The 12,110-nt window shown below is 39.2% G+C and overlaps 1 protein-coding gene across 4 annotated transcripts; it reads right to left on the bottom strand.

The window, feature by feature from the left end:
- Nucleotides 1-1,890: 1,890 nt before the first annotated feature.
- hgsnat (heparan-alpha-glucosaminide N-acetyltransferase) lies at nucleotides 1,891-11,890 on the bottom strand. 4 transcript variants are annotated; one of them, XM_006787296.3, is made up of 18 exons: nucleotides 11,663-11,887; nucleotides 10,727-10,842; nucleotides 10,487-10,623; nucleotides 10,232-10,350; nucleotides 10,084-10,153; nucleotides 9,154-9,223; nucleotides 8,847-8,947; nucleotides 8,481-8,557; nucleotides 8,305-8,335; nucleotides 7,783-7,943; nucleotides 7,518-7,633; nucleotides 7,260-7,381; nucleotides 6,973-7,099; nucleotides 6,695-6,781; nucleotides 6,482-6,559; nucleotides 6,165-6,235; nucleotides 4,627-4,739; nucleotides 1,891-4,388 (listed from the first exon to the last, which is right to left on the bottom strand). In XM_006787296.3, exons 1-18 carry the CDS (start codon nucleotides 11,835-11,837, stop codon nucleotides 4,207-4,209), a joined length of 1,953 nt encoding a protein of 650 aa, XP_006787359.1. In that variant the 5' UTR covers nucleotides 11,838-11,887; the 3' UTR covers nucleotides 1,891-4,206. The 4 variants fall into 4 exon arrangements, with proteins under 4 accessions (XP_006787359.1, XP_087697925.1, XP_087697926.1 ...); XM_087841799.1 differs by lacking the exon at nucleotides 11,663-11,887 and adding an exon at nucleotides 11,231-11,549; XM_087841800.1 differs by lacking the exon at nucleotides 11,663-11,887 and adding an exon at nucleotides 11,238-11,332.
- Between the last annotated feature and the right edge of the window lie 220 nt (nucleotides 11,891-12,110).

A 12,110-nucleotide genomic window follows, 5' to 3' on the forward strand; every position in this document is an offset into this window, starting at 1 on the left:
GGAGAGTGGAAGATTAAAGCACAGACCTTAATTGGGAAGAGTGGAGAATCAGAGTGAATGCAGATGCTTCCACAGAGCCTGTTACAAGTAAAAGAGGCCAAGAGGGAATATCTACAATAACGTAGTCTAGGGTCAAAGATTGCTTAACCGGCTTGTGTTGTAATAGCGAGTAAGGCAGCTGGATTTAGATATATGGGATACATCACCACATTTAAATTATGATTCTCAGGCACACTGTGTAAAGTGTCAGGAAAAACGGAAGAGTAGCTCTTCCTCAGTTACATCTTAATGCAGGATCATTAATAGAATAATATAGATTTTAGTAGATTGGCAGCGCATCATTACAAAAGATGAGTTCACATGTGGGAGATCAGTGGTGGATGTGGAAAAAGGAGAGCAAATGCATTTGAGAATCAGAATACTGTATTAACCCCTAAGGAAATTATGTGGTTAGTGTTGCTCCAAGACAACAAGAACAGTAACAGACTGAACTAAATTAAATAATGCAATATATTACAAAGTTACAAAATATAAGAAATAGCTGTAATATATACAAAGAGCTCAATAATAAATATCCAGAATATTACACAGATAAAATATAGATGACTGACATTTTACTCTAAATTGTAAAACCGTGTTGTTTTCAATGTAGAGGATATGTAAAAGGTTGTAACTATTGCAGTGTGTACTGTGCAGGTTGTACAGGGAGGAATGATTTGTCGTGCAGTGGTGCATTGGGGTAATCCCAGTCTCTCACTGAACGTGCTCTTGTGACTGCCCAGCACATCATGCCCTGGGTGGGAGGTCCTCATGATGTTGTCCTTATCTTGGACAACATCCGCCTCTCTGATACCACCTTAAGGGAATACAGCTCCACCATGGAAACATTACTGGCCTTGTGGATTAGTTTATTGAATCTGTTAGCATCTGCAACCCTCAACCTGCTGCCCCAGTATGCAACAGCATAGAGGATGGCACTGGCCACAACAGACTCACAGAAAATCCCGAGCATTGTCCTGACAGATATTGAAAGACCTCAGCCACCTCAGAAAATAGAGAAGACTCTGGCGCTTTCTGTAGAGTGCAGTGGTGTTTTAACCTAGTCCAATTTATTATCTATGTGTTTCATAGATCAAGACAACCACACAGGCCTCAGTGCTGAACCCATTCAATGACAACATCTGTTGGCTCCGTTACACTGTTACTGCCCTTGTTTGGGTCTACTTCTTCTCTTAGAAAGAGGGCACACTTCAAATAAATACATCACTGTACCAATTACTTGACTTTTTGCCACTATTGAAATAAAGAGAATCAGGTATTAAAACAAATACTGGCACCCTCATCCTCCTATTAGATGCACATGTGGTATAAATTTGAAAATCCCAAATGATTTTCAAAAAAGATGACCTCTGAATTTGAGGTCAATGTCACTGGGATTCAAACCTATCCAAGATTTAATCTGTTTAAAAGTCCTACGTTCACTTGGTTATTGAGTTGTTGCATTCAGAAACTTGGGTGTCCATGTCACATGCCTGCTTGCCCAATGACATCAGCCTTTTACAGCTGAGGGGTAAAAATGACCATCTGAGAGAAATTTCATCTCCTCCTCATCACCACTGTAACACCAAATGAGGGAATATCTTTCAGAAGAATGGCTCCCAAGTAGAGTTTTAGGACCTGTAGCATTAAAGCTGCTCTAGTGCCATGTGGTGGATACCCACTGTTGTTTTTTCTTTTGTGACATGTCACTGTGTTGCTACACAAATCCCCCATGACATTTTTTTGTTTAGAATGCTTTCACATATAGAAAAGAATTTACCACATTATAGGAAATGAATCTCAAACTATTTTTTATTTAAAATATAGATTTTATTATATAAATGTATTTTCAAATAGTGTATATAAAAAAATTAGATAAAAGTTTATTGAAGTAAATGTCATGAAATAGAAATGGTGACAGTACTACATGAGCAGCCCCCCCCCAAAAAATAATATCCACAGCATCTGTATATTCTATAGACTGAACAGATGATTCTGCAAAAACAGGTGGTAAATGTTTTATCAACTACCAATCGTAACAGCGAGCACATTTACCCAGTACGGTGGGAGTAATGGGAACAGTGTTATGATAAGACTCCATCAAATATATTTATGGTGCTTTTTCAGATTACTGTGTAAGGAAAAAAAAGCACATTTGGCAAAACAACAGCAAAAAATTTGGGGAGCATTAAACTAAAGATGATAAAAAAAAAAATGCACATGTAACACTAACACACAAAAAATAGCAGCACTGTGACTTCTGTTTTTTGAAGACCATAAAAAACAAACAACAAAAAAAAAAAACGTGCTGCTTCCACATGAAACCAAATACATAACATTGCTAACATGCCCTCCTTTAACTCCCCTGAACATTTGCATCTTATTTAATCTGACAGGTTATCTTAAATGTAATAGAGAAATGGAAATCAGAACAGTTTGGAGGTTTTTCTCGTGTCTTTCTTATGTTTGGTTGGTTGGTTGCTCAGTTACCCACATCGATTGTGAGATGTACATAAAATAGGAGCACAGTGAAGCCAGCAGTTATTCATTATATTCGCAAAACAGAATGGAGCGATGAACATGAGCATTTCCATTTTAGCTAGTGCTACGCTCTGAGCAGCACAGACACTACGTGCTGGGTGGGGGTATGGGATATATGAAGCATCTACTTATGATATCCCCCTCATTTGAACACCAATTCCATCTTAAAATGTAGAGCAGAAAAAAAAATATTGAAAGATTACAGTGAATTGTTGATAAATTTTTTGCCTTTAGCGTCCACCTGATAAAAAGCAAAAAACCCAAAAACCTAACGTCAGCCTTCAGGGTAACACCACAGCACTTCACATGACAACAGAGAAGTCAATAGGGCCTGTTAAAGAAATACTGCAACACCCTGCCATTTAAGATGTGCTGGTATAACAAAAATAGTTTATTTAAAGCTACTTTGGGCTGCTTCCTTATTCACAAGAGGTTACCATAGTGGTAGCTCCGCATATTTGATTTGGCACATTTTTACACTGGATGCCCTTCCTTATGCAACCCCCATTATACTTGTGTCTCCTGCTGGGATTCAACCAGGGATCTTTTGCTTTGTAGGTGGATGTGTAAACTACTACACATTAAAGATAGTGTATTTACAATCCAAACTATTCTTCAACTCTTTTCTTTCCTGAATCACTAAGGATAACTTTGCTGGTGCATAACTGAACAAACTGTTTATGGTAGGGCTGTGCGATATGACCAAAATCTCATATCCCGATATAAGACATCTATCGTCCCGATAATGATATAAATCACAAAAAAAAAAAAAGAAAAGAAAAAAAGAATCACAAAAATTTAACATTTTCTGTAAATTCTGTGAATCTCGACTTGCGTGAAGTGTTTCCGGCTGGGCGTCGTGTACCTGGAGTCGAGTGTTTTAACCGATGCATGAAACGATACATTTTTAGACATAAGTTGTAACGGCCGCCGTTTTCTTTGTGAGTATTTCTTACACAGCGTGCTGCAGGGAAAAGCCTGTTCTAACGTTTGAGTCTAAGCTTTATTTTTTAGCACCTGACGGCTCTTTTTTGCTTCTCATCCGTAAACACTCTGCATACTTTCACGTAATTCAGTTTAAGTCTCAACAGGATCTTGAGCTTTATTGTGAAAGGTTTATGTGGAAAATAAACAAGCTGCTAACAACAACGCATAAAAACAGGTGCTTGTCCGTCTGTAGTGTGGTTATATTAAATATAAGATAAAGAAAGAACTTTAAGAAATTAATATAGCCACTACAGTGACCATCAAAACCATAAAAAAAATATTGCCGTAAGCAGTTTATTTTGTGACACCACGAAACAAACGATAGCGTAAAATGAAACGATAGACGTTTTTATATCGTCAATCGATATATATCGTTATATCGAACAGCCCTAGTTTATGGTGCCATAAGGTCATAACAGAAATTTTTAAAAAAATGTAAAAAGAAAGAAAGGGTAAATAACCTAACAGAATAGCTATGTGATGAAAGAAACCCCATACATGATCAGAGACAGAGATTCATATAATTATAATATAACCTTGACATAATTAATCTGCATTCTGTGTCCAACCAAATGCATTCTTGTTGTGTCTCCAGCATCTATGATGTAAACAATGTCCTGTGCTTTTGCTGTCCTGTGTTTAAATTTTCCAGAAAATCTTCTTTTTGTAAAGCAAATAGGAGATGATGACCCAACAGGAAGTGGCCACAAGGTTCTGAATGAGATGCTCAGCATGGGATTGGCTGTTGGACATGCGCCAGCGGAAGGGAAAGTAGTCTTCAAACACTTCGTGGCCTACGTACACAAGTATGGAGTTCATACCTTAATGAAACACACAAGAGAGAGTGAAGTAGAGGACACAATGACTACACAGAAATTCACAAGGAAAATAAATATTTGGCAGATTATATTTCCAGTTACAAGACGGACCATACTAATTCACACTGTGACAAAGCAGACTTCCACAGTCACATCAAACCCCAAAAGTACAACTGTAACAATCAAAAGCTGTCTTAGGCAAAAACTGTCTATTAAGCTTTTGTGTGATTCTAATGCTCACCAGGATAGTAGAAAGGTGCCCCTGACCACCACTTATTTACATCCACTATGTAGTAGATCAGCATTAGGAGCACAAAGGCAAAGCAGGCCAGTGTTGTCACGTAAGACAGAGACCTAGAAGTGAAACATTAAGACATTTTTTAAAAAAAACATTTATATGCTGTTCAGCATCGGGGTGCTTGTGTCAATGTCAATGTCCATCTCTGTCTGCCTCTGGCTCCTGGGGGTCGTTATTGCAGCTTTCCACCCTCATTTTATGACAAAGACTATTTGTACTCCATCCTTTTATTATGTCTCCCCCCATTCGTTTCCCACCTGCCTGTCCAGCCTTAGTCATTGTCATACTGTATACCACATATAATGTAATAAATGAAATAATCGTGGCTCAAGAGTTGGGAGTTTGCCTTGTAACCGGAAGGTTGCCGGTTCGAGCTCCGGCTTGGACAGTCTCGGTTGTTGTGTCCTTGGGCAAGACACTTCACGTTCCGCCTACTGGTGTTGGCCAGAAGGGCCGATGGCACGATATGGCAGCCTCGCTTCTGTCAGTCTGCCCCAGGGCAGCTGTGGCTACAACTGTAGCTTGCCTCCACCAGTGTGTGAATGTGTGTGTGAATGGGTGGATGACTGGGTGTGTAAAGTGCTTTGAGGTCCCTAGGCGGGACTAGTAAAAGCGCTATACAAATACAGGCCATTTACCATTTACCATTTATAACACGAATACAAAGGCAGAAATAAACAGATAAACCCTGAACAAGAGGATCATGTAGATGATTTATAGAGCTGATCCGGGAAAAACAAAATGTTCTTGGCGCAACAGTGGATTCAGATCATAATTCTGATTGCAAAATTGGCCAGACAGGACAGGACTTAAAAAAAGGGGGGGAAAAAAGATATTTATCAGCACTGCACCAGCTGAAGGTCTGCCAATTTTTTTAACTTAAAATCACATCTAAAAACATGCCGTTTTTCATTCAGTTTATGCACTCCTGGATACCTTTAATGTTTAACTCTCTAATGTAACTATGCATGTCAGAGAGTGTGTAATCTCGATGTTTATAACTATTTATGCATGAGTTTTACTAGTACAGCCCGTTATGTCTAAGGTGATTTTGGGCTATGTAAATAAACTCTATATTGGCTTGATAGACCACTTTAAATATTTGCCAAGGGGATTGCTGTATATTTGATTGGTTTCCATTTTTTATGAGATATTCTACGACTTCTCTTTTGTCTGATTTCACAATCCTGTGGCCACAAAGTTGTGAGAACGTAAGATGCTGGAGTGGAGAGCAAATGTGGAAAACCTAGTCATAACACAAATTATGTGACATTAGGTATTCTATTATATCTGTATAAAATATTTTACGCATTTTAAGTGGGAAAAGACTATAAAATCTAACGTTTGTCAAACTTAAAAATATTACTAGTGCTGCTTATTTTGCAGCAGTTTCCAAAATATTCAATTAGAATTTCCCAAAGTGCCCATTGCTTGAGTAAATGTAGTTCTAACTGTAGATATAAATAAAACATGGCCCTTACCACAAGTTTTTGTTGACAGGAATGAAACCCTGGTCTGTGGAACATTTGGTTAGAAATGCTGATACGACACCCTGAATGACAGAAGACATTTTATTATTCAATCATGGACGCAAAAATCACCATGTATGTGTGTGTGTGTGTGTATATATATATATATATATATATATATATATATATATCATGAAACTTATTTGTAGTTGTGGTTGCTTGTTTTCCTTTTTTTTGCTTTGTTTGTCTCTTTTTAATTCTATGTTGTTGTACTTTTTCAACATGTTCAAAATAAAGATTCAATTAATCAATCAAAACAATGTGCTTACCAGTAAAAGACCCCATATGAGGAACCTCGACATAATACTTTTGGGGCGTTCTCTGTAGTGCAAGATTATTTTCCCTGCCTGAGGACAATTAAAATACAAAAAGAATGAAAGCCAACCATTTACTTCCTTTAACCTTTCCAACAGTTTTATATCTTTATTTGAATAAACAAGAAACAAAAGGAGGCCAACACCAGACAAATATAAATTACAAACCTGTAATCCCAGAAAGGCCATGAGGATAGAGTTGATGCTGCCAAGAACACCTTCTGGATCATACGGTATACGAGTTGCATAAATCACCTGAAATAAAATGTAAACTGATTGATTTTTATCAACATCAGATGCAATCTATCAGTGTTTGCATTATTGGGGTTAACAAGTGTGTACGTGCCCATCGGAGAGAAATCTGACACATTAAAATAACCTTAACATTTCAAGTTACAAAAGACTATCATGAAGCTATAATTTGGGATGTTTTGGTGGTTACAAACCCTTGATGATGGATTCTGGTACATGTGCTTTTCTCCCAGAAGCAAGCGGTCAATGAAACCAGCAGCTCCACCGGTGCAGTTCAAATACAGCCCCATGTCCCCAATCCCACCTGGACCCAGATAACCTCTGTACCAAAGAAATGAGTGTAATCAGTGTTGTTAATGTAGCACTGCACCAAGAGGAAGGTTAGAAATTCCAGTTTATTAGCGCTTACTGCTAAAAGTTAAATTACTGCAAAAACTTACGCAACATAATGAAGCACTACACTTCACTGTCTTTGACTTACGTTGGGCAGTCTGGCACAGGAAGTTGAAATGTGAGGAAGAGCCAGAGTACTTCTAGAAGAATCACACACAGCCAGGCTGGCCAATACAGCAAGAAATCAATAGCTGGGGACCACCACGCATCCTGGAAAATAAAACCCACTCCATTAAACACATCTCCTTTCCTTAAACACAAATTTAACATAAACCTATTTAGCATAAAACAACACAGACTGTTAAACAATGCAGATGAAAAAAAACAAAAAAAAAAAAAGGCTGACCAGTGTGAGGACGTCAAGTTGTCCTCTGGCCACCAGTAAATCCAAGCAAGCTACGACCAGATATGACCAGGCGAGGCGCTGCAACACACCCGGGATCCGCAGGTTTTCCCAAGCCACTGTGGAGAAGATGTAAACACGCAATAAAAATGCAAATAAAAATAAATAACCACATAAGTTCAAAGTTTGAAACAGTATTATAGTATATGGTTTAATCATCCACCTAAAGAGCTTGGAATACTGCTGTAAAGATGGAGTTCATACTTACACGCTCCCTGGCAGTAGTTTGGGTTGATGACTAGGACACCAATGATGAAGAGCTGCAAGCTCCGCCACACAGCTTTTCTGAGCAATGAGCAACGGGTCGCGCCTGCACGCAGCAAGGCATTGATGGAGAGTGCGATGGATGTGCCCATTATGAACACAAACCTGGTGGAAGAAGGGACAAAATGAGTGCTGGTTCTACACTTAAAAGATTTGCTGAGGGAACAAATGGAACTTTATTATTTCTATTTTTTTATTCATTCTGTTTGATTTTTAAGCCCCTTTTAGTCCAGTGACCACTTTAAAGAAAACACCCTTTATTTCTTGTGCACATTCAACTATGTAACTGGACCAGAATTTGTTAATGGTCCCTGTAATCCTTCTGAAGATAATTCTGTCACTATTACAAAATAAAAATACACATTAATATAAATACTGCACATTTATATTAACATGTGAGTACAAATAAAGACAATCCAACTGCATATAAGACAACTTTTTATAAGAATCTTTAAATTAAGCTTACCAAGGGAAGACTAGGTCAGCAACAGTAAGGCCTGCAAGATGAGAAATGGGGAAGGCCTGGTTTAAAATCAACAACATTGCAAATACCAAGGAGAGCTGCAAAGATATGTAAATAATGAGGAAACTGCAACATGGCTAAAAAAAAAAAGCTAAACAAAGAAACCACACTGGGCTTACCATTCCAGCTTTCATGTCTGAAGAACCAGTATCGCCCCCCTCCATAGTTCACAAACACCATAATGACCAAGGAGATACTGACAGAAACACAGAAAATGCCACATTTACTGAAAAGCATCAAGCTAGGAGTACATGTTTATTTATATTAATTGATGAATAAAAATAGGCAAAAATATAAAAACATCAAAGCACTGGATCTAGATTTAATACTGCCGGTGGTGGTTGATTAATAAGGGACAAATTCAGTGTCACCTACCACACTGTAATAAAAAAAACAAACAAACATATGATACAGTATAATAATAAATAAGACAATGAGGACACTAAGCTGGAGGCACAAGAGTGAGGGTGGGGTCAGGAAGCTACCCTCTGAATGTATCCAAAGATCGAAGCCTCTTGCTGCTCGTTAGCGGGGGAGGGAGGATGTTATCAGTGACTGGCGGCACTACCCGAGTGGGGCCCAGTTCCTGGATGATGAAGTCAAAGCTGGATATTAACATAATTCTACTGGAAGTATAGATTTATCACCTGATTTATTATTAAGACAAAAACACACAGGATAGAAGCAGATCAGTAACTGTAAATCTGCTATATTAAAACTATCTGGGTTCTTATTTCATTGTCACTAAAGCATTCATAATTAAACAAGGCCAAACGATTGCAGAACACTCACAGAATTGATGAGTCTCTCTGTTTCCATGGAACTCCCAAGTCGGAGGACCAGACCTCTTACTGCATCAAGCCTGGACAAGAAACAATCAAGATCTTGATTGAGGGTTTTTTTGGAGTACAAACAAGCTCAGTTGACTCTCGAGACTGTGTGCTTCAGAGAGAGACAAGACTGGAAAAATGTTCTTCTTCTTCCTCTTTCAGCTGCTCCCTTTAGAGGTCGCCAGAGTAGATCATCTCACCCTGTTCCTAGCATGCTCCTCTGCATCTCCTCTTTCACTACATCCATGAACCTTCTCTTCCTGCCTGGAAGCATCATTCAGCATCACAAATATCCACAATTCCTCCTCTGCACAAACACTCTCAGCCTTGCCTCTCTAACTTTGTTTTTAAAACACTCAGCCTGAGCTTTCCCTCTGATTTAATCATTTCTAATCATCGTGTCCATCACGGTCGCTTCCACTGAAAATCTGATCATCTTCATTTCTGTCTTTTTGTCAGTGTCACTCTCTCCAAACCATACATCATAGCAGGTCTCACTGTCATCTTGTAAATCTTCCCTTTCACTCTTGTTGCTATGTTTCAGTTAGCAATCATTCCTGACACTTGTCTCTGCCCACTCCACCCTGTCCGTACTCTCTTCTTCACCTCTCTTATGCAGTTTCTAATTGCTAGGTGGTTGATTCCAGATATTTAAACTCATCTACCCTCACTATCTCTGCTTGTAATGGCTCAACAATGGAAAACACATATTTTCTGTCTCGCTTCTACTGACTTCCTCCTCTTTCCAGAGGATACTTCCACAAAAGCACAGAGCATCTCTTTCTGATGCATCTGCAGTGCTTACTCTCAACATTTTCAAATGATTCAAAAAATATCCACTTCTTTATATTGAAATTTACTGAATGAACATCAAAACAAAAATCAGGCTTACCCCCAAACCTTTTTTCCAATGGCAAACACCAAGGCCAGGAGAGCATAGATGAGAAAAGCAACCAAGATCGCTGTGTGGAGAGATATTAATTAAATGTATATTAATTATTAGTTAAAATAAAATATTTTTCTCTGTGTGAGACACTCACGTATGTAGCTATTCACAGGGTCCTTATCAGTAACCACAGAGCAGTTGACTCCAAAAGATGCGTTCAGGGTTTTCACCCACAGAGAGTAGTTACCATGCTCGCCAAAGTGGAAAGGAATTCTGTGAATTTAAAAAAAAAACAAAGGAAAAAGATTTATGTCATCAACAAATAAGCCAAACACTGATCCTTAATTTTATATAACCAGAATGTTGTTCTTTTTGTAAGTTGGAAGCACGACCGTATTCGTAAACGTACTTGCAGAGCTCCAGCTCGATAGGTGTGCTGTTGATCTGCAGTGTTATTTCATGCTGTGTGCTTACAACAAAGTTTACTGAACTGGGCTGACCAGGGTCAAGCCCTGCAGGTACCACCCCTAGCTGCTGGTACAAACACTAACAGGCGAGAGAGCAGAAGCCAAGATTAGAACATTATTGAACTTAAACCACACAGAAACAGAATCAAATGAGGGGAAATATCTGGCACGTGTGAGCCCACCTGGTAGCAGCGCTGTGACTTCCAAGACACCTGCACCTCATATGACAACTCATTGTTGACCGTCAGCTGTGCCTCATCCATCTTCAGGGACAGGTGCTTATGATGATGTATATCAGCTAGAGTGAGTAAGAAAGCGCAGCAGGCATTGTGCAGATCAGTTGAAACCCAGCAACACATCAATTTTCTGCATATGAAGGTACGACGATGCTACAGTCTACGGTTTTCTATTGGTGACCCCACCCAAGCCGCTGTTCATGTAATTAAAATCATCAGAAAACCATAACAGTGTGCATGCCATTACGCTGGTTATTATTCGATCAAAATGCACAAACGTGCAAAATAATCTCATCTTTCCCGGCTGCACAAATGTTATCAAACAAGTCAGAGAACTAATAACGGGTGGACGTGATGCTTTTCGTTTTAATACGCGACACAAGAAGCCATCTTTCTGTAATTTGTCTCAAATCTATCGACCACAGCCGATGGTAAGGACCACAAACCTACTCCATACCGGTGTGCGGTAGCGAAGAAGCCCAGTTTGACAGCAAGCTACAGCCAGAAAGCTAAAGCTAGCGTCTGGAGGGAGAAAGCATGTGATAGAGCCAGTGGTCACATGCTGCATTAATCCCTAATTTACCACCGAGAGGGAAGTTCAAACCGCTGAAGCTCACTTTTCCATTATCAGCTGTTCTCGGTTGATACCGTTTTACAGTTAGCCGCTCGATAGCAGGTTAATAATTAAACATTTAAACCGCTTGTTTGTTGGAGTAAACCTTCAGCTATCGTCAAAAAACCCATAACCACTGCTGCTGTAATATAATTTCAACAAATACGGGAGTTGGTGTAAAACACTGCTAAACATTAGCTTGCTCGCTAGCTTGCTAACTTGGTAGCAGTAGTTTCCTGCTTTTACTTTTTTCAGTTCAGGATACTTACATGAAGATATTTCAGCTGCTAGTGGTGCCACGCAAACAGCCACGACCAAAGCAACAACACCAAGGGCAAAAGTAGCACTTTTCTCCGTTTGTGCCATTTCTTTCTGGCTCTTTGGTTTCACCGGTGCTACTGAAGACGAGTGATATGTATTGTTTTTCTTAAGCTTCCTTGCCATGGCAAAGGTTACTTCCGATCCGTGTACTTGTTTTGGCACTCTAGTGGGAGCGAGAAGGGCCAAAGTACCATACCTGTTCTACTACCCCAATAATTGTTAGGTAATGGAATGGTTATTGCACATATTCATGTTTGCGATCGGCACTAAAGTCGAATATGACACAGTATTCCCAATAAAACTGTGGTACTGGATGAGGAAGTCAGGAGTGCCAGAGATAAATATGTGAGGGTGGTGCAGGACATGTATGAGGACAGCGAGATAGTAGTGAGGTAT

The sequence above is a fragment of the Neolamprologus brichardi genome, chromosome 6 (genome assembly GCF_056152115.1).
Source record: "Neolamprologus brichardi isolate AB-2024 chromosome 6, ASM5615211v1, whole genome shotgun sequence".
Lineage (NCBI taxonomy): Eukaryota > Metazoa > Chordata > Actinopteri > Cichliformes > Cichlidae > Neolamprologus > Neolamprologus brichardi.